General features: G+C 44.6%; 1 protein-coding gene across 1 annotated transcript in view; it reads right to left on the bottom strand.

The window, feature by feature from the left end:
• qin (tudor domain-containing protein qin) overlaps positions 1 to 24,689 on the bottom strand; it is an 86,225-nt gene that overhangs the window by 58,866 nt on the left and 2,670 nt on the right. The window contains exons 4-13 of the mRNA XM_077632184.1: positions 23,335 to 23,420; positions 22,199 to 22,284; positions 21,243 to 21,304; positions 19,604 to 19,742; positions 9,159 to 9,239; positions 5,443 to 5,543; positions 4,075 to 4,141; positions 3,911 to 3,959; positions 3,041 to 3,167; positions 2,553 to 2,624 (exon numbers count right to left, since the gene is read on the bottom strand). Coding sequence (XP_077488310.1) covers positions 2,553 to 2,624; positions 3,041 to 3,167; positions 3,911 to 3,959; positions 4,075 to 4,141; positions 5,443 to 5,543; positions 9,159 to 9,239; positions 19,604 to 19,742; positions 21,243 to 21,304; positions 22,199 to 22,284; positions 23,335 to 23,420 — 870 coding nt within the window. The remainder of the gene's footprint in view (positions 1 to 2,552; positions 2,625 to 3,040; positions 3,168 to 3,910; positions 3,960 to 4,074; positions 4,142 to 5,442; positions 5,544 to 9,158; positions 9,240 to 19,603; positions 19,743 to 21,242; positions 21,305 to 22,198; positions 22,285 to 23,334; positions 23,421 to 24,689) is intronic.

Genomic DNA, 24,689 nt, shown 5'->3' with positions numbered 1-24,689 from the left:
ACTGATTCAATGGGTACTTTGAAGAGGCAGCAATGAATTCGAGAGGTTATTCAGAGTACCGCTCGAGATGATCTTTTACAGTACATACGCGTGATTCAGACTGCTTCCGTTCTATCGAAAAGTGACTGCGGTTGTCCGCCAAGAGTTGCCTGGTCTATATTTGAACTCAACTCAATGGCGTTCACTTTCGGCAAACGGTGACGGCGACGTGACGGTCAGAGGCTAACTGGCAGGCGAAGGTGTGGGCTGACGGCGCGACCTCGATCAAGCCCAGTCGCTGTCGTAAGCGGAGGTACTGATGTCGCAGCGAGTCACAAAAGTTGCGATCGCCCACGTATTATAAAACATCTCACAATCTTCCTCTTTATGGAAGCGCTCCATCGTGCCGAGTCTATAATAATTGCACACAAAAGAGAAATGGTGTAAGCAACGTGCGAGGCTGGACAGAAAGACGAGAAGCGCCATGACAGCCAGTCGCTTACGCGTGTACACAGACACACGCGCATACACACATGTACGCGCACTATCATTTCAGCTGTTTGGTGAGGGCCCGGCGCAGATGCCGCGTCTCTCACGGGTACACGGCCCTCTCAACCATGGTCTCAACGCCGCTCGCTAAGACAAGCATAGCCACCGTAGCATGGCCGCGGAGCCGTCTGCTACGGAGCGCGCCAAGCACCTTGCACTACTTGCACGAGAAGAGAACTCGCCGGAAGGCTAGTGCAGCAGTGCAGAAGAACTCGTGCAGCACGAGGCCAAATCGAGTGCCGAAGTGCAGATGGCACTAACTGCACTGTCAAATCGAGTGCGAGAGTGCCGCACTTCCTGAAATGGTGCAGAAAGTGCAGCCAAATCGAGGAGACCTATTGACGGACAGAATGGGTCACACCACCTACCAGCGGCGCTTTCCACTTGATGTATTTGCGTCCTAAGAAGTAAAAAATCCTCGATTTCATGTCAGTATTGCCAAAACTACGCTCGATGACCATTTATATTTGCTGAAACTTGTGAAATCGCTCTCCACAATCGCAGACATTGCACATACGAACCCGGCGGACTCGCTAGGCCTATTCGTATTGCACGTGAGCAGAAGGGTGAACATATGAAATGTAGTCGCTCGTTTCGCTTATTCGTATTACAGAGAAGGTGCAAACAAGAGAGTCATCGTCTTATCGACGTGAAGGTTTCGCTTGGCCGCCGATATGAGATGCCAGCTAGTGTGTCAGCGACAGAATATATGCCGATCTGCACACTGACTGCTGAGTCGCCAAAGCAGCACCAGGCCGATGTCGCGCATTGCCGTTCATAGTACGTCACGTTACTGTGTTGTGATGTCACTGCTCTTCACTGATATCGTTCCCACGGCTCTACGTCACCACCTACAGCGCTAGCGATGGGCCTCGATAGTGAGAGAGAGCCCTTAGGGACTCTTTGGAGCTCAATTATAATATATTTTAAGCGTTTGTTGCGTCCAATACTTCGCCGTGGGTGACCTTCCATACAGAGGAAGCCCATAAGCTTACTATAGGCTTAAAATTCGATGTCCAAACCCCTTTAAGTAAGTTCCTTCCGTTCATACGCATAGTATTGCATTTGTGCATATGTTATGTGCATATATTCATCAGTTTATGTGCACCTATAATGCAGATATGAAAAGCATATACAGTAAAACCTTGTTAACTTGAAGACATTGGGACCACGAAAAATGTTCATATTAACCAAGCACATGAAAAAAATGGTATCCAGGCAAAAAATTTTGTTGCAAGAATGCGCGACTTTAACTGGGCGAACTGAGATTACCATATTGTACCAGCATCTCTTACATGTTTGCAAACATTTTTAATTAATTAAAAAGACTAATGCACAACACTTGGACAAAGGGGTAGAAAAAGACAGGACGAACGCTAATCCTGTCCTTTCTCTGTCCCTCAGTCCCAGTCCTATGCGCAGGTCATTTTAATTAATCATGAACCATCAATCAGCCCAGCTTTCTGTCTTGACTGCAAATGTTGTATGTATTTTGAGCAATTCCATTAAGCAAACTCCAGATAAGATTAAAAGATTTACTATGTCCCAACCCGCCACCTAAAACGGACACCATAGGGAAATAAGTACTTAAAAGTCAGAAACTTCACAAGCACAAGATAAGCACAAGCAAAAGCTCTAAAGTTCACTTGCACTCTTTCCAAATGGTGAGGCCACAATACCTTGAGGCTTTGCTTTCACTCCATTTCTCCGATTTGCTAAACCGACTGGAGACACACATGTTGTAAATTGTATACATGAAGTCATGATGGCCACATTTTATGAAGGTGTAAATGAAGGAGGAAATCAGGGACTTTGTTATTTTTTTTCAGCCAACCACCTTGACGCACAGAAAAAAATGCTGGCAGTGTTCCTGAAGGGCAATCTATCAGCTTCTCATTTCTGTTGAGATGCTATCCCTTGCTTTAAAGGCTGTTTAAGCACTGTGATGCCCAACTTGCTACGAAGCAAACCAAAAAATTACATGCCCCATGCACATTATCTGAAAGATACCTTGGTCCACACACCTTTTGGGTGCAGTAAACCGCATCACACCACAAGTTTTCAGCGCCTCCTTCAGTGATGAATCATATGTGATCCTGGGAAGGGTAAAAAACGCACACATTCAAACTACGAGGCACCAACATGCTTAACGTTAAACAGCAGACCCCAGAGGAGACAACAGGAGGATAGCGGCTAAGGAGGGTCAGAACCCTCACCTGTTATAAAAGGTTCCAACACTTAATCCTGCCATAAGGAATTGTGGGGAATCAAAATAAACCCACAAATGGGCCAGCAGGAGTGTTTCAGGGCCCTTTCAATGATATACGAGGAGCAGCAGCGCAGAGTTGTATAGCTTGCATTTGCACATTTCTCCTAAGAACCTCACAAAACTCGTGGAAAATCATCCAGCAAAGGCAGCAAAACACAAGCACTAAGGCTAACAAACACTAGACACGGTCGACAAGGTTTTCACGTTGGCCTCGCTAGCTGTGAGACTGAAGTTGCTCCTCACTCAATTGCCAGCTTGTGGTCTTGAATGTCATCCACAAGGTAGCCTGGAGTGTCAGCAAATAACTTAAGCTGATCCAGGAGATGGGTGGCGTTGTCTGGTTTGCTTGCGGCAACAGCGGAGTTGGCTTCTAAGGAAAGGGTAACGGGAGAAAGGAACGTGAAGGTGAACCAACCTTCATCACCAGCATCATCACTGACATCATCATCATTTACTGCTACTAATGGTATGAAAATAGTTCCAAAATAATAAAATATCAAAATAATGGCATAAAAAATGCATGCTTTTATGTGGCCACAAGACACTTCATAAAAAACTACCAGAAGTTAAAATTTAAACCTTGAGCACCCTGAACTCTTAATCAGCAGGCAAATTTTTGGTGCTTTTAGAGTTCAAACTATCGAGAAATGACTGTATATATATATGCATACTGTTCTCACAAATGCCAACACAACCACACAGGCAAAAAGGAAAAGATGGTCCTTCAGTAACCGTTAAAGCTAAATAAATAGCACTGTAAATCCACTGCAATGTACCAGGGACAATGAACTCTAGGCAGCACTTGGCACTAAGCTAATTATCTTGACAACATCAGAGCTGGCATTTCCCAAGATTTATAAGTGACAAAAACTTTCTATAAAAGAAAAGAAATGCAAATCAAATGTTACTGGCAAGAAAAATGTTAAAAACGTTACGTGGGGTTTAGCACCTCAAAGCTTCACATGGGCTATGAGAGACACCATAGCTGAGGGCTCTGGATTAATTTCAACTTCCTGGAGTTTCAAACCAAGATTCAATAATGTCAACACAGGCTTTTCCTTCTTATTTAATTCTTTAGGCATAGCTTGAGGAAGATTTAGACACACTGCTGACCTTTCTGCAAGGCCTTGAATTCAGCAATTTTCGACGTCACGATCTTCAGCTAGAAAAAAAAAAAGAAGTATGCAGAAGATTCAAAACATACAGAAGTGAACATTTGCACTAGATTTCAAGTGCGCACAAGGAGAACTTCTCACAAAACACCGGGCTCTCCTTACCTGATCTTGAACTCCTTGCAAGTGGTCTTCGTGAATTTTTTTGATGTCTGTCAACAACTGGTGCATACTGTGGGCAAGCACATGCAAAATAAATAACAGTGCACATGAATCTCATCAACTGATGAAGCAGACATCAATAACAATTACTACCACCATCAGCCTAACAACATCCACTGCAACACAAAAGCCTCTCTTTACTGGCCTCAAACTGACCCTGTCAAGCATTAACTACTGCCCCATTACCACGACAAACTTCCTAACCTCATCTGCCCATCTGACTCTTCCGCCCCTTTGAGTTCAAAGTAAATACAAATTGTACAAATAATTATTCCGCTCGCATAATATCAGATGAAAGAACATTTTTCAATGAAAACAAAGGAGAGGCAAAAATGACACAATGTTTCAACAGTTAAGACAAATTTCAATGTGTGACTGTGTCAATTTTTTTTTTATCATGAACACTAATGTAAAAATGCTGAAGTAAAAAATACGTAAAGATAAAAGGGTAAGCCTGGTGCAAAAGCCTGCCCTGCTCCTTTAGCGTCATCTTTGACTTCACTGCATAAAACATGATTCCCAGCTGTACCATCCAGCAGTCTTCATCACCATTATCATCAGGCTGGCTACACCCAATGCACGGCAAAGGCCTCTCCCATTTCCCTCCAATTAACCCTGTCCTTTGCCAGCTGCGCCCACCTTATGCCTGCAAACTTCCTAACCTCATCTGCCCACCTAACCTTCTGCCGCCCCCTGCTATGCTTGGCTTCTCTTGGAATCCACTCCGTTACCCTTAAGGACCAGCGGTTATCTTGCGTTCACAGTACATGTTCTGCCCAAGCCCATTTCTTCCTCTTGACTTCGACTAGGATGTCATTAACCCGTGTTTGTTCCCTCACCCACTCTGCCCGCTTCCGGTCTCTTTAACGTTACACCTATCATTTTTTTTTTCCACGGCTCGCTGCGTTGTCCTTAACTTAAGCTGAATCCTTTTTGTTAGCCTCCATGTTTCCGCCCTGTAGGTGAGTATTGGTAAAATACAACTGTTGTATACTTTTCTCTTGAGGTATATTGGTAAAGTGCCATTCATGATCTGAGAGAACCTGCCATATGAGCTCCACCCCATTCTTATTCTTCTAGTTATTTCCCTCTCATGATCCGAATCAGCGGTCACTACCTGCCCTAAGTAGACATATTCCTTTACCACTTCCAGCGTCTTGCTACCAAGCCGGGTGCTGCATCACACCAATCGAATAGTTATCTTTTTTAAACAATCAAATGCTGCACTGGAGTTCATGAGAATATGAGTGCTAAATAAATATGCACAAAAGAAATATACAGAAACATACAATCCTATCCACCCAAGCTTACCGAAGCTGCAGAAGGCAATGTAGGTGCTGGAACTGCGATTGAACCTGTCCAATCAGCGTGATGTGATCCCCTTCAGCGCTGTTACAGATGGCCTCAAGTTTCTGCACACAATTTAAGTGGTTCTTTAAATTCGTCTCAGAACAAAAAAGAATGAAGAAAAATAACAAACACTGGCCTGGGACATGTTAACAAATATCACTCAATATTGTCCTCTCATAAAGTAAAAAAGCTCTCAGCATATGTAGATACAGCTGACATCAGCTTCATGATGTTTTTACAGAAATGCTGGCATACTAAAGCTTTTAGTTGTGCTGGACTTACAAGCAACAACGGCTTACCATGTGCAGAACACAAGGTTAAATGCCAGTTTGGTCACTAAGTACACAAACTTTTGCAACAGTGTCAGCCCAATCAATATACTGTGTCCATCAAAAACTTAAAAGCAAGTTAGGGGGGCTTATGAGTGAATCCTCTTTAAAGAGTAATAATTGGCTGAAATAGAGCATTGTTGGAAAATCACTAAAATGTGTTTGCCATACATTTCAAATTTTTTTACATGAAATTATAGCACGATTCTTTGAGACAAGTTCCTTGATGCTTTTCTGAACTCCGCTCACTCTCTACAGCTTCAAAACGCGACACGATTTGAGATCAGCTCCGCTCAAATCCGCAACGACCTCTATTTTTGTCAGACTGCACAGGGGTTTTCGAATAATTCTCACGCACAAAAAAAGTGGTGCAAGCTGCTGTCCTATTGCTCGCAATAAAGCCATATTTGACCGAGAGGGGGCAGTCTGCATTGCATTAAGCATCTGGAGCTCGAAGACTGCAAATGAAATACGACTGCACAGCTTGGTAAGCGCGTGCGGATGATGAATTTTCAGTTTGAAGCAAACATAAAGCGAATCATCATGTTGTTCGAATAGTTTGCAACTGAAAACGTAGTAGAGAGAAAAAGAGTCAATTCACTGGACTCTATAACATATGCGGAAAGAAAATTCACTAAGAAAATTGAAAAAAGTAAAAAAATGCTTTCACACTTGCGTAGGCAAAGAAATTTCGGACATGATTCACACTCCAGACTTGTGCGGTACCGAGATGCATCCCACAGAGTTCAGTGTACAACCATGGCTGTAACTTTGGAAGTGTCGCATATGATGCCGCAATTTCTCCATCCTAATCCACACGGCACAGTCACGTGACCGCACTGCGCACGCATGATCGTGCCTTCATACCGCTGCCGGAGGAGGCTATGGTCAGAGTTGACCATTACATTGTAGGAAATCTGTGGGGTCGCAGCAGAGCACCAAAGCAAGAGGACAAGCGTAGCAGGCTTTTAGCCCTGAACAGCCCGTGCCGTGCGTGCGCACCGAGCACCGTGCTGTTCATCTTTACTTTCCTCTTTCGCCGGCTGGGAACGCCGATCTTAGCGCCTCCGCTTTGCAGCGTCACTGTGAGCTACAACACGAAATCAAAGGATGTCAGTGAAGGCACTGCACATCCGCCGGAAGTGGCACGCAACACGCCGTATAGCAGTTGGAGGACGGGGTACCCGTGACTTATGCGATGAGTCCTTGCATAGACCAACCTTGCAAGGTTGCTGCTTTGGACAGAGGCGTGTCGTCAGCATGGGCCAGCATGATCATGCATTGAGGAGATGCGAGCATGCCTACTAGCATCACTAGAAGCACTGCTGCGCAAAGGCGCACGGTGCACTTATCCTTGGAACGCAGGTTTATGTGGTACCCTTCTAAAAAGAGTACTTTCGTCTAAACACAAGAAAACATAGCAGAGAAGCGTGAAAGAGGCGTACCCCTACACCAGTATTGTTAGCGCAAGACATTGGCAGTGCTCTCCTAAGAGAAGGCTGTGCACCCGCGTCAAAATGCTTTGCAGTGCCGGTTTTCTCATCACAGTACCTAAAATAACTACTACTTCACCTCTCATCTACTTTCACCAGTTGAAAGGTGTAAACAATAAGGTAACGCCTGCTTTGAAGTTGGTTTCCAGCGATACCGCAACTATGAAAGCCAACGCTGACACAGTGCTCGCCTCAGTCATCTTTGTCTTTTGGGCCTTCCGTGTAGCGGGTGCAGCGCTGCTCGCGCCACAGCGTGTTTGTTTTCACACCTGGGCTATCTGGACTGTGTCTTGTAATGTACACTCATCGGCGACATGCCGAACCGTTCAGCCGAAAGCCGAGTTAGTGGACACGGCAGCCACAGGTCAGCTACAGTGGAATCTCAATGATACAAATCTCACAGGGTTGCGGAAAATATTCGCATCATACAAAATTTCGTACAATCCAAATCGAACAGAACCCTTAGGGAGAGGCATGGCAAATGCATTCGCATTTACTGGTGATGAGATTCATTTATGACTGTGTGGCCACAGCTCACTACTCACTGTGCATACAGCACAACTAGTGATCACTGAGTCGCCGATGTGCAGGAAGTGCTTAGTGCTCGAGGGTGCAGTCGGAGCTCACACGTTCCTATCATCCGTAGTGAGTTGGGAGACTGTTTGGAACAAACGAAATTTTGCCCATTGTACACAATGCACTCCGGCCGGGGAATTTCACGAATTCGTATCATTACGAACTTTGCATCAACCGTGTTCATGTCATCAAGATTCTACTGTGACAAAAATAGGAACTGCATGCAAGCATGTGGTTGTGGGGAAGAAACATCACAGATCAGAGACTTGTATTTTACAAGAAAAAGCTTTTAACTAGCTTGAGCCCTCTAAGGTGCAAAGGTGTCAAAATTTACCATGTTACCCTCACGAAAGGCCTGCTTTCCAAAATAAACAATAGTGGCACGCAGAAATGACTTTTGAAAATTCAATGACCACTAGTCTCAGTGACCATTAAGACTGCCCATGTCACAGGGCAGTTTCAACACAATTATGCGCACCATGAATATCACTTCCTTGCAACTCAATGCAACTCAAGCTTTTTGCAACTCAATGCAACTTTTAAAAAGACATGAAGTCTCGCTCCCTCTCTCAGTGAGGAAGTACCGATGGATAAACCCCAAGCAAGATCTTGTGATGTTTGTGAGTTTGTGCCATCACTTCTGATGGTGGTGCGATCCCACAACATCGTTTGCACTCCTAGCGCTTGGCCGATACTAGCGCCCACAGCCCGTCGCTGGCGCGCTCCGCCATCCCCCGCTCCCGACAGCCATCGGCGTCGGAATCCCGCGCACTGCTTGTGCAGTCCTTTCATACGGTTGCGTTTGAGGTGGTGTAGCCTTAAATACTTTTACTCGTCCTACTCGGTTTAATTACATTAAAATCAGACCATTTACAACATGAAAAAGAGCACGACAAGCCAAAGGTAAAGTAACAGGACAAGCGAACATTCATGCAACTCTGCTTTCGCAAGTTAATAGAGTTTAGGCAAAATGCTCTCATTTTTTTTTTTCACTTCTTTTCAGTCTTTTAAAATGACTCAAGGTCACCATTTTGTCCTAATAAAAAGTTAACAGGAAGAAACAAAATAAAAAATGAAGCTCTACAAATAGTGCTTTTTGTGCAAGGTCATTCTCAGAAACTCAACAAAACTCTCTCATCACTGTGGAATCTCATTAATTTGAACTCGCTTAATTCAAACTCCGGTTTATTTGTACAGAGGATTTGGTCTCGTTGGTCCTGTTAGCATTAAGAATGCTGGTCTTAACTTGAGGTTCACATAATTTTAAGAAATAACATACCTTGGCAGTTCGCTTCAGGCCGACAAAAGGCTTTGAAGCTTCATCCAGTGCTGGTTTCAGTTCCTTGAGTGCTGCTTTGTTCTGAACAGAGAAAAAAAAAATACAGAAATGTCTGAATAAGAAACACCTAGCACTGCAAGATAGAACACATTTAACTGCACCAGTGTCTGCATGAATGCCATTTAATGAACCTATACATCATTTTCGTGACAAAGAGAAAAAAAAAACACGAACTCTGTACGCCACTCCACCTCCCTGGTATGCGACGGCAGCAGGGAAAACAAGGCATGGTATGCAAAATGCGTATGTGCCACGCAGTCTTTTGCGCAACGAAGTAGTTGCAAAGCACTTTGCATCTAGATATCGCCATGAACTGAGACTCAAGGTCGTCCGGCTACCCCCGTGTTCCAGAACTATGCGAAATGCACTGACAGCCGCAGCATGTGTATCGGTGCAGGCCACTTGAGTTTGTTTGTACCACTTTACAGCGGACGCAGAAGAGGGGCGTCTTTGGATTGCAAGCATCAACCAAAAGGGCTTCAATCTATCATCTAAACACTTTGTTGGCGGACAAGAGATGGTCAAAAACTTAATCATGCGGAAGGCACTATTGACAGCAAAAGTTCACAGGATGCGAGTTAGCAGAAAACAATTATTTCGGGCCAATCATGTAAACCGATCATCTGGAATTTACGAAGGTATGACAGGACGTACATGCTCCGCCACTGTTAATATCAGAGGGCGACTTGGCCACGAGGCAGCACTACAACATTTTTTTTTTCGAGCACACACATGCCGTTCATTTTTGCTGCCAAATTTTCCATGTGGCTAAGTGAAAAAAAAAAGAGTAATTGGTTCAAACACGGGAATATGTCCACATCAAATGCTCTAGAGATAACCGTGCATGAAGGACGATTTTGCACAGACCAAATTGACAGAAGACGCAACTTGAGAATTACAGACGACTACATGACAACAAAAAAAAAAAAGGAACCTGGAGTTAAGCTTTATGCACGGCACCCTGACCTCGTTTTGTTTTTCACAAGTGAAAGAATTGCGTTCTTAAATGAAGTTTTGCATGAAATATTTCAGTGCACTTTTTCATCACTTTAAAACTAAGCCACAGTTTTCAGTTCACAAAAGCACGGGATAGAGCTCACTCCTCTGCATTGTCTGACACCGGTACAATTGAAATAACACAGTTCTATCCCCTGCCTAGAGCCTAGATCTAGGTTTTCGTTATTCAGTGCGACAATTTATTCGCGGCTGTAAAATTTTCCATTCGTAGAGTGATGGCAAAGACGAATTGTCGCTTCTCACATATTCGTGTTGGCATTCACGAAACAAATTCATCGCCATAGCTATTTGAGCCGTAAACTTTGTGTATGATAGCAGAGTGGGCGGAGCTATCATACACGATGATGGAGGCTGGCGCCCCATTACCATGTCCACCATCTCTTACTACAGTGATGTAAAAAGCACTGGTACTCATTCCTTTGCAGCGCCAGCGTTCTCACACCTTGTCATCTGAATGCACCATGACACCATTCAATGACATGCTGTGTGGTACTCTACCCTCTTTCAGATCTGTGAGCGTGTAGCAACAGTGCCAGGTCAGCACCTTATACCGTGAACACATTTATTAGGTGGGTGCAATTAGTTTGATATGTACTATTGGAAACAAAAGTGGTATACTCCATGCAGCGGAAGCTAGAGCAACGGAAAACTGAATTGCAACGCCATCTACAGACGGTATCTGGGATCGAGACAGCCAATGGGAGCCTTTTATTAACTGCAGGCAGGTCTCTTGACTCATTTCAGTGTTTCGTGCTTCAGCTCGCCAAAATGCCGAGCGGCGCCACAGCAGTAGCAATCTGGTGGCCCTCTTTTCATGTTGAGTCTTCTTTTTTTTTCCATGCGTGTTCGAGATATGGCTTCAGAGCCGGCGTGCGCGGCGCCGCTCGGAACTTTGGCGAGCTCATGCATGAAACTTTGAAACGAGGCAAGCGACATGCCTGCATATAATAAAGGGCTCCTATTGGCTGTCTCGATAACAGATGCCGCCTGTAGATGGCGTTGTGATGCAGTTTTCCGTTGCTCCGGCTCCTGCTGCATGGAGTATACCAGTTCTGTCCCCGATAGCACATACACAGTGACTGACCAATTTTTCAAACTCAGTGGGACCCGGAAATTCGTCCGAATAACGGAACAGTCTGAAAAGTTCATAAATTAAAAAAATCAATTATCTGCGAGAAACCAGCTTTAAAAACCGTGAACTTCGCCGCTCCCTACGTTCCACTTGCAAGCAATAATACTGGACTGTGTATGAGCCACAGTCATGCTTTCATCACGACCGCGCCACCTCGCGTCATGATACCAGACAGTGCGACATGGCCACAGGTCATGCCGTAAATGAATGCACACACCATGCGAAGCGAGAACAGTGCTTCCATAAGGAATGACGGTTGCGAAGAACGAGAAAGGGAACCCATGGGAAGAAGCAAGCACCCTCGAATGCACCCCACACCGCAGGCTGCAGCCCCCAAGCCACGGCGCATGCTGCATCTGCCCCGTTTTCAACACAATCTCAAACTGTTCTTTTTAGGCCACCTTGACGGCAACTAAGAGCGTGCCATTATCTTGAGTGGCAATGATGAACTACAAATGGCTAAGTCAACCAATCCAACTGACCCTGTTTAAATCTAAGATGGTGCCTTTCATGGCAGCGAAAGGCATGCTAGCTATGACAGCAATGCCTGATAATCTATATTGCACCAAAGAAACTAACTCTCAGTCAAAAAAATGACCTCCACAGTATTGCTGGCATCATTATAGTCCAAACAATCAACGTTTTGGACAGCACTGAGTTCGAAATACTGGTCTTGAATACGCCCATGTTCCTATGAGGTGCACGAGTTTCGTCAAAGAAGTCCAAAATATCGCACAAATAAGAATTATGGGAATCCGAAAAATCAGTCATCTAAGGTAGTGGCACACAGCTGCAAGGCACTACCATGTGTGCATTTTTTGGCATAGGCTGGTAATGAACTCTACAATACAGAGCAAGTTCTTGCACATGTGAGATCCTACATATTGAACAACAATTGAGCCTTGTTGTAATGAAGCTGAAGGGGCCCCACGATTTCTTCGTTACAGCCATAGGTGTTATTAGCCACAACTGTTGCACGCCAACGAAATTACCTGTCCCAGTGTAGACCTAGGACAGCATAACTAGCATTTAGACGGACAACGATGCCTGTAGACAGAGCCTTCAACACGTGTATGCGCAGTGCCCCCGACACTGTCAAATGCCGGTACACCAGCCAAATGTGTCAGCCCTGCCAGTGCGCACTTGTATTTTATGCAGCCCACATTGGCTTCAGTGCCTAGAGAGTGGGTCAAAGGGGGAATGTAATGACAGAGGACGGAGAGTAACCTATTCAGAATATTCTGCCCCCTTTGCTACTGCGAAAGAGTGCACATGATGGCAATTCTGTTGTGAGCACCCGTTTCAGTTGGCTTCTCTGCACGATGCGCGAGTATGCTGGCAATAAAAATTTCACTGCATGACAGCACTGTCTTGTTAGAGAATGGATATGCCAGACCAAGGGCTAAAGAAAAACCACTTTTTCTGAAAAGCTCTCTCAAAAAATGTTTCAAGGGCAAGGGATCCCAGCGTCTTTCTAGCTCTTTTCATGAAAATGCTGCAGCTGATGATGTCAGTGACTGCTGCTTTGTTGCCAATGGTTGTAGACAATGCGTTCAGAGCTACACAGAAGTCCTTCGCTACCAGACTCTCACTCACAACTGGCGAGAATGCTTTGGTCATGACTGCCTACTGGTCAACGGAAATTGTGTCGTGCTTTCGTTTTCCATCGCCGTCACTAACCCTGGCCTTATAAAGCCAGCGGGACTAGAGGGTCCATCAAGCACACGAAATGTACTGCCGAATGGTGAAACCATACAAACGTGCCATGAGAACAAAAACTAAACTGCAAGCGGAACCCGAGAAGCACAGCACGCTCTCAGTGGGACAGGTACAGCAAGGAGGTTGGAGAATTAGAAACTCCAATGACCTTCGAACCTATCAAACCGCAGCATAATGCAGCAGGCTGTGAGCACCACACTGCTCGACGTTCTGCAGGTCATGGTGCCGAGCTTAGGCGAAGGTGGGCATACCAGCATCAAAACTTTGTACTGCCAATGTCGACAAATCGTCCAGAGAATCATCCAGTGTTCGTGCGATGCTCAACACGGCGGGCTATGTGTGGTAATTTCAATCTGCAGCATCAAATGGGGAAAGAAGCGCTGAGCACAGTTACAAAATGATTTACTTGGTGCAAAATGACCAGTGGGGTTCACATGGGGGTCATTACATCCCTTTTTAGAGAAATCTTCTTTTAAAAATGACGCGGTACGTACAAAGGTATCTACGGGAGCTTCCAAGGGCAATAAATATTTGTGTGTTATATCCCTTATTCTGTTACGAATTTTACCATTATAGCGAGGTCCGACTATAGTGAACACCGTTCGGTAATGCCCCAATGCTTTACTGTGAACTAAGGTGAATGGAGAAATTACACGATTTTTGTATATGCCATGAAGTTGAAATAGCGCTTCCTCTGTTTGAAATTTCAAATGTTCACACATCTGTTTCGAGTAGTTGAAAAAGACCCAGTGTCACTGACAGCACCTTCACTGATGAAAAAGTACCGATCTATTCTAATGTCATCACCACATGTCACAATGAAACAGTCGCAGAAAGTAGATGAGCGACACCCATCACCATACAGAGAAATTTATATCAAATCATCTTATGTCATTATTGCACTCCCTTGACTGCTCACTCAGCTGCATTTCTCCATGGCTCAACATGCACAATTTCTACTCCACAGGTCAGCAATTTAACGCCAGCACTCAGAACCTCCGTTTAGAATGATCCTGGCAAGCCTACAAGTAGGCAGGGTTTAAAGCAGCTGCAGCATTCATTTAGCTTTCATTAAATTCATTCCTTAAAGGCCAATTACAATTAAATTTGACTTTGGCTAGAATGGCTCATAATATACTCGGTACATCATAAAGCTAACCGTGACAATGTTCTACGCTTCTCATTCATTCATTTTTCATTTATTTCTCAGGAAGATTCTGGCTGGTTTACTAACAAAAAGCTGTTCCTGACTTTACAAGGGTAGAAACTTGGGCGAGTCGGTAATGGTGATCCATGGAAAGTGAGAGTAGCGCATAACGGGACAATTCATTGCCTGTCCCACAATCTCAAGAAAATTGGGACAAAAGCTAATGTTCGTGTCGTTTTTTCTGCCCCTGAAAAACTAAGTGCGCTTTCCAAAAAAACTTTGCCCGCTGATAAACGTCCCCAAAAGCTGCAGTGCACCATTAACCACAGAAAGAAATTCGTGAAATGTACTGAAGGCACTGTTTATGACATCCCTCTCTCTTGCGGTAAGCGGTATGTTGGTCAGTCAGGTCGGTGCTTGAATGAGAGACTTCGCGAACACAAAAATAACTTGAGAACTTTTACTGGCAGTAATCTGGCTTTACACTGCAAGGAGTGTGGTTGTGTGCCATTTCTGGACAAGTGCTCGATCGTTGCCAGACACCGGGATCAGTTAACGCGAGAGATTATTGAAGCAGCTCGTATCGCTGCCTTGGACGATAAATGTGTAAGCAAGCCGTCTATCTCCCTGTCCAAAAGAGAGCTGGCCTTCTTAAAGAAACGCTGAATCGTGCAACTCTGTAGATCCTCATTCACCTGTTTTTCATTATCTTTCTGGGCGCATGCGCCTGTTTCCCCTCACGGATTACGTTCGTCTTGGCCGCCCTGGTTTCTTTCAGTCGGAAGTTAGCGCCTGTGTTGTGTCTGTCTTTCTCTGTCCCTTTGTCCCGTTATGCGCTACTCTCACTTTCCATGGATCACCATTACCGACTCGCCCAAGTTTCTACCCTTGTAAATTACGTTTCTAGTTCTTCGGGCGTCTTTCTACGTGTTTCCCAAGGCCCATGTGCGACCGTGTCCGTTATTGCTGCCACTGTGTGCAAAGCACGTGCTGCAGCTTTTTGCCTCCGCTCCGGGATTCTACCCGACGACGTCAGACTTCTCTTCAATGGTCTCAACCCCTCCACTGGGCACTCCCGCAGAATATGCAAGATTGTAAAATCTGAATGTCATCGTTATGTACGTCTTCTGAGGGAGCACTTAGCCGTGCGACTCCAACAGGCACTGGAACCTAACGCCGCTAAACGTCAGCTGCGAGCGTATCTGCTTCTAGCGGACCAAACAACTGAAGCCCTGTGGCAACTTCAACTCCGATCCCTTCGATCCCTCTGCCCACCTAAGGGGTCGAGAAAATGCAACAGCGTATACGTCTCCGAAGGAGTCACCCTTCCTGAGGACGTCAACCGGTTGTTGTCCCTTGGACCCAAGTTTGCAAGGGAGACTTCGAAGACTCCGCATGAGCTACTTTCCATGGTGCGACGTGTGTCTCGCCTAGCCGACAAAGAGGACTCTGGCCGGTGCACCTCCGATGGCGTAGACGTCCTACAGTACTGTAAGCCTCATCCTTCAAAAGTTCGTGTGGATCGTGTCGTGTACTACCTAGCCGAACAGTCGCTTTGCGTCATCCCCTCTGACAAAGAGGGCGGGTTTGCTGTCTTTCCCCACGGTGTATTCAATGAAAAAGCCAATCATGCCATAACAGAAGTGTTTAAATGTGGAAGAAGTGTTTCACTTCCCAAACTTAAGGTTCAAGCAAAAAAACTTTGTCTCAAGCTTAATCTCGAAAGACTAGCCAGCAGCATCGAAAGTAGTAAGCGCCTCTTCCTAGAAGTGTTTTTCAGCGCAAAAACGCATAAGGCTGGCGTTCCCTTCAGGGTAATCGTTTCCGAACAGGACACTTGGCAAAAGTCAATCGCTGTGTTTCTAAAAGAAAAACTAAACATGTTGACGATAGATGACCCATTTCTAGTACGTAGTTCAGAGGAAGTGTTAAGTGCTGTGAAATCGCTTTCTGACAAGAGCCTTCTTGGTTTCTCAATTGATGTGAAAGATCTTTATTACTCCTTGCCCCATCATAACCTGCTTACAATTGTCGAAGATTCGATCCATCATTTCGGCGCTGTGTCATTTCAGAATGAATCCGGTTTATCCGTCAGTGGTTTTTTAGAATTGCTACACTTTTATCTCCGCTCCACTTTCATAAACTGGCAAGGCGCTGCTCACATTCAGAAACAGGGAATATGCATTGGGTCTTGTCTAGCCCCTGTACTTAGTGACCTGTATCTGGCACATCTTGACAGGAGCCTCCAAGAAAGGCTTACCAGCCCTCATGTCGTCAAGATCTTTCGTTTTGTTGACGATTTCTTTTTCCTTGTTGAGTGTACGCCATCGTGCTTAGAGCAAGTTGCATCCGGTATTTTAGCTAAGGTACAAGAGTGTTTTTCACCGCTGCTATTGACTAACGAAATGCCAACCGACAACGAGATTCGCTTTCTTGATATCCGTTTTAAATTCCTGGACAACCACCTGTGTTGGAGCTATGCACCTCGGGCAAACAAACCTCTACTCCCCTATATATCTGCCCATTCTAAACTCGTTAAAAGGGGCATTATTAATTTATGCTTGAAGAATGCTCTGGAAAAGTCATGCCCCCACCTAATCAGCGAGAGCTTTCACGCTCAACTCGCAAGGTTCCATCAAGCAGGCTACCCAGCTGATATTTGTGTTTCTGTCGCCGAAGGCATACTAAAGAAGAAGCGCCAGGAAGGTCAACTGCCGTCCGTGCCTTCAGAAAGAAAAAAAGACAAAATTGCCGTTATTCCTTACATTCATTGCTTGTCCCACAATCTCAAGAAAATTGGGACAAAAGCTAATGTTCGTGTCGTTTTTTCTGCCCCTGAAAAACTAAGTGCGCTTTCCAAAAAAACTTTGCCCGCTGATAAACGTCCCCATAAGCTGCAGTGCACCATTAACCACAGAAAGAAATTCGTGAAATGTACTGAAGGCATTGTTTATGACATCCCTCTCTCTTGCGGTAAGCGGTATGTTGGTCAGTCAGGTCGGTGCTTGAATGAGAGACTTCGCGAACACAAAAATAACTTGAGAACTTTTACTGGCAGTAATCTGGCTTTACACTGCAAGGAGTGTGGTTGTGTGCCATTTCTGGACAAGTGCTCGATCGTTGCCAGACACCGGGATCAGTTAACGCGAGAGATTATTGAAGCAGCTCGTATCGCTGCCTTGGACGATAAATGTGTAAGCAAGCCGTCTATCTCCCTGTCCAAAAGAGAGCTGGCCTTCTTAAAGAAACGCTGAATCGTGCAACTCCGTAGATCCTCATTCACCTGTTTTTCATTATCTTTCTGGGCGCATGCGCCTGTTTCCCCTCACGGATTACGTTCGTCTTGGCCGCCCTGGTTTCTTTCAGTCGGAAGTTAGCGCCTGTGTTGTGTCTGTCTTTCTCTGTCCCTTTGTCCCGTTATGCGCTACTCTCACTTTCCATTGTTCCTGACTGCTTGACTAAAACCAGTTCTAAGCGTTTAAGGCGCTCTATAGCGGATGACGCATGTACCTGGCGGCGTATCGTGCAGTTAAGCAATTTATTGGACATGATGTATGTACTGACCACCGAAAACCTTCTCAAGCCAGAGCCACCGAGAATGAACGGACAACGCACAGCTTGAATTGAAAGGCTGGTGGCTGAAATGTGGCTAGGCTGCTCTACTCTGATTCTATGGAAGAGAGTTCAGACATTTTAGGTGAGAGTGTGTAGTTGTCAGGGGCATGAACGCGCATGCCGCATATTAACACGCACGCCACATACATTTCCGAAGTACGGCAAAGAGCAAGCACTGTGCGGCATACGACGATCTGTGTTCTTTCAAATGGTGCTCTGGTTGGTCCTTGCTTGGTTTGGTCAGAATTATTTGAAACATCACACTGGCTGTGGCTATTTAAAGCATTTGCAAAAGCTCTACTAGCAGCGAAATCTCTGGTCGTTGACCGAAGAAGATTTTCGAAAGCAGATGCTGCAAAACAAAATGGGGTCCCGGTTGGAGGGCATTTGTTTGCAGTTCCGTGAATTCATGAGATTGGCGTTTGCGTTGCTCACAACATACGGTTGTAATGTGTGCCCGCCCTGCTGCGGTTTTTGTGGGAAGCAGCGAGCTGCCAAAACTACTGCACCTGAGTGGTTCAGAGTGCGCCCATTTTTTACGACATTCACGGCACTTGGTAATCACAGACCCTTTTCCAGTTTCGGTTTGAAAAACAACTGTTTTTGCGAGCGATTCCTGGTGCTCACTTCTAATACAAATGCCATTTTTTTTAGTGCCCTCTTGTGATGTAATACTAAGTCAATTTACGGAATGAAGAATTTTGTTGCATTGTCTCTTAGGAAGGCCATCGAGATTAAATTGCGAAAATCTAAAAAATATATACCTGGGAAAACGCCCGATTTGGTATCTATAACGTCTATTTTAAAAAAAAATTAAAAAAAAATTTCCCTGTAACAGCCCAGAAGTGGTTTTTAAAAATGTATTGTTGACCTCAGGTAGCAAGAGATTGGCTGAAATCTCCGTGAAAATGCCACTTCTCTCTAAAGTCCTCTTTGGCCCGACTGCCCTGCTTGCAGAAACCATAACATAACAAAGGCTTCCAGAATTTTCATGCGGTTTATTGCATTGTGTTCCTAGATAAATTGTTTACGCCGTGACATTCCTATATTTCTGAATTAATTTTCATTTTTTCACTTTGTCACCAATTTCATACGGCAATAACGAGTGCATTATGCAAGAACGGATATAACACCCTGTGTAAAAAAAAATCTGGCTGCAAAAAATATTTGGAGAACGTCACTGCATTAATCATTCCTTTTGGTAAAACTTTGATAAGAGTGACTCCAGGCTCCTACTATGTTTTGTCATGCCATGCTTTTCTGCAAGTTCGGTATAGTTACAAAGTGTATAAAAATTTTATGCCAAAACTATTTAACATATTTCAGTGAAATTTTGTATTTGAGCATTTAGTGGACTTCCCAATAAGCATGCCAAATTTCACTGCTCTGTACCAAAAAAAGAAAAATTTCACCTCCGATCCCCTCATCCCCTCTTAAATTCAGCAAAACGTTTTCTCACAGCAGTTTACGAATTAAAGACTATTTAAAGAAAACACAAAATACAACTCCTTCCAGTTCTTTTTTTTTTTTCTCTGTAAAAATCAATTATTTGGCTCCTTCCAGCTGGACTGATATTTGTTCAGCAGCGAGCGATACTTATTGCTGACAACATTTGACATTCTCTAGCTGCAAAAATGCGGCAACCTATACATACAGACCCCACTTCAATTCATCCTTAGTGCCCCTTTAAAATGGCACTCAAGAAAATATTTACACAAAAGTTGAAAAAGTTGGAGGCAAAGAATGGCATCTCACTCGTTCAAGCACAGGCACCACTTCGTGCTGCTTGTGGTCCCCCACGACGGCACAGAAAGTGCAGATCACCTGGGTGTCTGTCTTGCAGAAGAACTCCAGCGGACGGTCATGCTCTTTGCACTTTGCTACCTCACCATTTCTGTGAGAACACGAGAAGCGCACACATGTACTCACACTGCATCAAACGTGTGTCCGTCACTGCAATAGCCCTGATAGATTCGGCCGGGCTGCATGGATCCTGACCAAGTCAGTATAGTTTTTTAGTGACACAACCATTGTGTATCATTTTGATCTCTTTATACACATCCCTCCACTTTCGGGGAACACCCAACTTTCCCTGATTCCTGCATCCAGGACCGTTTTACACCACTCATATCATCACCATCATCAGCCCAACCATGGCCAGCACAGGACAAAGGCCTCTCCCAAATCTCCCCAATAAACCCTGACCTGTGCTAGGGTGCACTCTTGGTATCCAGTCCAGGCTTTTGAACAGGATGAACAGGTTTTGAACAGGATGTCGTTAACCTGCGTTTGTTCCCTGACTGATTCTGCCCTCTTCCTGTTCCTTACTGTTACACTTAACATTTTCCTTTCCGTAGCACGCTGTGTTGTCCTCAATTTAAGTTGAACCCTTTTCATTAGCCTCTATGTTCCTGCCACATAAGTGAGCACCAGTAACGTGCGGTTACTGTATTCCCTTACCACCTCCAGCGCCTTGCTAGCAATCGTAAACTGCTGTTCCCTTCAGAGGTTGTTGAACACTACTTTGGTGTTCTGCATATTAATTTTATACCCATTCTGCTCTGCCTGTCTAAGTCACTGATCATGCTTTGCAATCCATCCCCTCAGTGACTTCGCAAGGCAGTGTCATCAGCTAATCGCAGATTACTGAGGTATTCTCCATTAGCTCTTATTCCCAGCTGTTCCCAGTCCAGGCTTCTGAATACCTCCAGTAAACAGGTGGTGGATAGCAATGGCAAGATTGTGTCTCCCTGCATGACACCCCTGCTTATTGAAATTTTATAGCGGACTTTACAAAAGGGCTATGGTGGCTGTGCTGCCGTTACAGATATCTTCCAGTACTATTTTTAAGAGCAGCAGCTGTCACCACTCATACAAAATCCCTCAAAAACTAATGGGTGTATTCCACCACTCGTGTAAAATCTTTTCAAAACTAATGGTTACTAATGCAACAAAAGAAATGGTTGTGACACAGGCACAGGACACACGATAGATGCAAGACAAACCTAGAGAAATGCTAGAACACATTTGTCCTGCATGTTTACATCAATTACACATCCTATCTTCTGCTAGTAACCACGAATTTCGGAAATGAATACCAAGTGGCCCAACTACACACGTAAACAGTTGGTCACATAAAATCCATGTGAGCGAACAGTACACTCTACGGTAAGAATAATGGAAAGCTGGGCGAATTGGCTTAACACTGCACAAAAAAAAAAGAGCGAAGACACACAAAGGCAGGACAGAACAGACAAACAGGCACTCTATGCTTATACTGGAGGTGCATCACATTTAACAAAAACTGCAGAATCGGCTAGAAGTTTCATGCTAAGTGCCTACAATGAATCCTTGCCCCAGAATTTCGTCGCCCAAAGTAAGAAATCTCACTCACGCAGACACTGCACTTAGACTTCTCGGCTTATGTTTCCTCATTGTTTTTCCCAGTCTGTGCAGCTGGAAGAAGAAACGTGGGGAACGTACATGTTATTTCCAGGTAAAGCAACAACAAAACTTGAATGCAACATGAAGATTAGAAGTTCATGCAAGGCCTACAAGGGACTAGGAAAACACAATGCTAACTTATTACAAAACGATTCAAAGCAAGAGACGGAACTAAATGAGATTTTTATAGGTACAAGTCCTTTATAATTCAACTTAATGGCCAGCCATTCAAGACGTGACCATGCAGGAGATGAACACTTTCTGAAATAACCACACAAGACCTTTCTGTCATAAGCTTAGTTTTCAGCATGACACTAAAGGCTTGCAGTCTCGGTATGTACTTGCTGACATGAAGGTGCAAAAAGTGCAAGTTATATGCACTTAGGTAGAGCAACAGTTATTACCTGACAGTAAGAGGCAGTACATTAATAAATGTCTCATCTAGAATGCAAGGAAGAAGGCAGTGCCCACAGAAATGACGTAATGTCGTGTAATCAGAGATTATGATGCGCACACAAATGAAGCACACGCTTGTATCAGAACAGCCCTATGCAAGCACAAAATGCCAATCAAGCATGAAAAAGCACACCACACCTGCGCCGGAGCCGTGTTGGGATGCAAACTCTGGAAAGCACATTTTACAGCTTCACCAGCAGCGAAACACTTCTATGGCACTTGAATTTCTAAGCATGGAACTTTTCTCATGCACATCAAAGTACGAATAAGCCCCTAGAAGTGTGAGCCCCTTTGAGAGTGGGCACAAGCCAGTGTGGGATTGGATGGATGGGAGTGCGACTGGCCAAAGAGGAACAAAACGATTTCCGCAAGTGAGCGTGAGCGAGTTCCGTCGCACAGTGCTGTAGACCGCCCTGAAATAGAAGTGGCAGGCAAAAGTGGCCCCCTCACCTGATCAAAGCACTGCTGGCAGAAATTTGTAGGACAGGTATCGCATCGGCAGGTGGCTGGAAAGCTGCCACACTCATCACAGAGAACTGTAAACAGAGATTTCAGGCTAAGTTAGGTGAAAGCCATTTATTTCGTAGGTACACAAAAAATGTGCACAATAATTAGTTAACAGCACCCGCACTACTAATAGGGAAAAGTATAAGACCTTATTAAATTAACCAACTGATTTATTTGTGCCCCACTTTCAGATGCAGGTGGAATTATACAAAGAGTGTATTTAATACTACGCTTGCTTACATTATTCACCTGCGTTGTCCTGAACAAACAACTTACTGCTATCTGCATGACTAAAAGAGGCGCAGTTTATGACGCGCCACCTCGTGCAAAGAAAGCAAAACAGAAAAGGTAGACAAGGATTATGGCAGGCATTTCGACTTTTGCCGCATGAAATGCTTTCATTTTGAAAGAAAAATAAAAATACCTTGTAATAAAAGGCTTGTAGTAATTAAAAATCAGTCTGTCAAAATATGTTAGTACTGTTAATAACTCCGAGTGCCCAGTAGGTTAACTGACTGCTATCGACACTGATTACATACAGCACTTCGACACCTACAGACACTGCAACACCCACCCTGCTGCCAAAGTGACTATACCAGGCAAAGTGCACTTGTTGAAAGTGACACTAAATCTGCTCGTCTAACACATATAAGAACATAACAGTTACAGCATAACAAGAGCATAATTTAATTGCAACTTTACTTTTAAATGTTCAAAAAGCAATAGGGCCAATAGGACTAATCGCACATGCATATGAAAGTCCATTTAACATGTAGTTGACAGTGCCTATTCGTGTATGTATATCAGATTTCCAACACTGCATGTTTAAAAAATGGGCTTCTACCAACTCGTTTACCTCTTGAATAACCAAATTTACTTGCATAACGAATGCCCTTCATTTTATAAATTCATTTGGGAGGGGAGTTCATTCTGCAGGGTGATATTTTAGCCAAAAATTTATATTCTGACACAAACAGGTGTGTATTTGTTATGAGAATGTGTTCGCTATTTCAAGGAAACAGTATTAAGCATGGAAGTGGGCATGCTCCAGACAGCTGACGCCACACACCGGTACTCACCTACTGGTCCTTTCTTGGTGGCCTCCTTACTTTTGACTGCGCTCATCATAGTTAAGTTAAAAGGTTCCATGTTCGGTCCTCTTGAACTACGTAAGAAAAGTGAAGACTATAAAACTATCTTCTCACAAATATGTATGGGACAATGACACCAACTATGCTCAACACCAATGCAAAAAATTGCCTTTTATGGCAACAATGCTTTCTGGACATGCTCAAAAGCGTGCTCTTTATTGAGGTTTTGAAGTCTTCAGCAATGGATGCAATTTCATTTCACAAGACAGAATGAATGATGGCAGTGAAATTGTGAGAAAGATTAAAGAATTAGTCAGATCGAAGTGCAGAAAAATTGGAAATAAACCAGCACAAGTTAGAAACAGTTAAAACTCTTTTAAATCAATAAACTACTAAATCTAATGTCCTGAAGCCCTGACGTGATGCCCTTAAAAGGATGATGGGAATTTTTGGCAAATTATGACACGCTAAAGTTTATGTGACCAAGTACCCGTTGCAATGCCAGGCTGGTTTAAAGGGACACTGAGGAGAATTTTTTTTGTTAGCAAAGTTTGATAGTTCGGCATTTCATGGCTTTGTTGCCGCTTGTCCAGGAGTTATTTGAAAGAAATTTGGATTCGAAGTTGAAAAAGCTTTTCCCGCCGCTCCGATTTAAACTTGAGAACTCTTATGATGTCACGGAGAACTCTTATGACGTCATGGGACCGACTGACGTGATCCGTGACGTAAACGCAGACTCCGTGATTTCTGGCGGCTAGCGGCGCGGTCAAGCAGCAGCCGAAATGAAAGCTACCGCCGCCGCACGTTGAAGGCATCTATCGGGGGTCGCTACCGTCATTTCATTTACGTTTGCACCGGCGTCTCGCCAGCGCTACGATGGATCCGGTTCCCGAACCCAACGACGTAGTTCTCGCAAAAACTCCGGCCTGCATTTCAGCGACCTCAGCCCCACAGAGCGTGCGATGCTTTTGAGGGAGCACGGTTAGGTTAGGCGCCGGCGGGTCGTTTCCCCCTTCCTCAGTGAGCAGCTGTTGCAAACTAAATATCATAACCCCAGTGCGGGGAGTCGCGAGGGGCTAGGACAAGGTCAGCACGTTGCGCCCATCGGAGGCTGGCCGGGGCTTTGGGGCCAATGGATTGTGATTCCTTGAACGGCGCGGTTGCACGGTGCCACAGGCGGCGTCGACGTCTCCCATCGCTGCAAGGGCCAGGTTATTTATTTATTTTTTTTGCCACAAAAAACGGATGGGTGCTCAAGGGCGGTCGCGGTTAAAGTTGCCGGCTTGAAACTAAAGCCGACGCACGACACTTTTCAACGGCTTCCGCTGGATCCAGCAGGTCCA

Source organism: Amblyomma americanum, chromosome 7, assembly GCF_052857255.1.
Source record: "Amblyomma americanum isolate KBUSLIRL-KWMA chromosome 7, ASM5285725v1, whole genome shotgun sequence".
NCBI lineage: Eukaryota > Metazoa > Arthropoda > Arachnida > Ixodida > Ixodidae > Amblyomma > Amblyomma americanum.
Note: the sequence above shows the minus strand (reverse complement) of the source record. Positions and strands in the feature narration are given on the sequence as shown.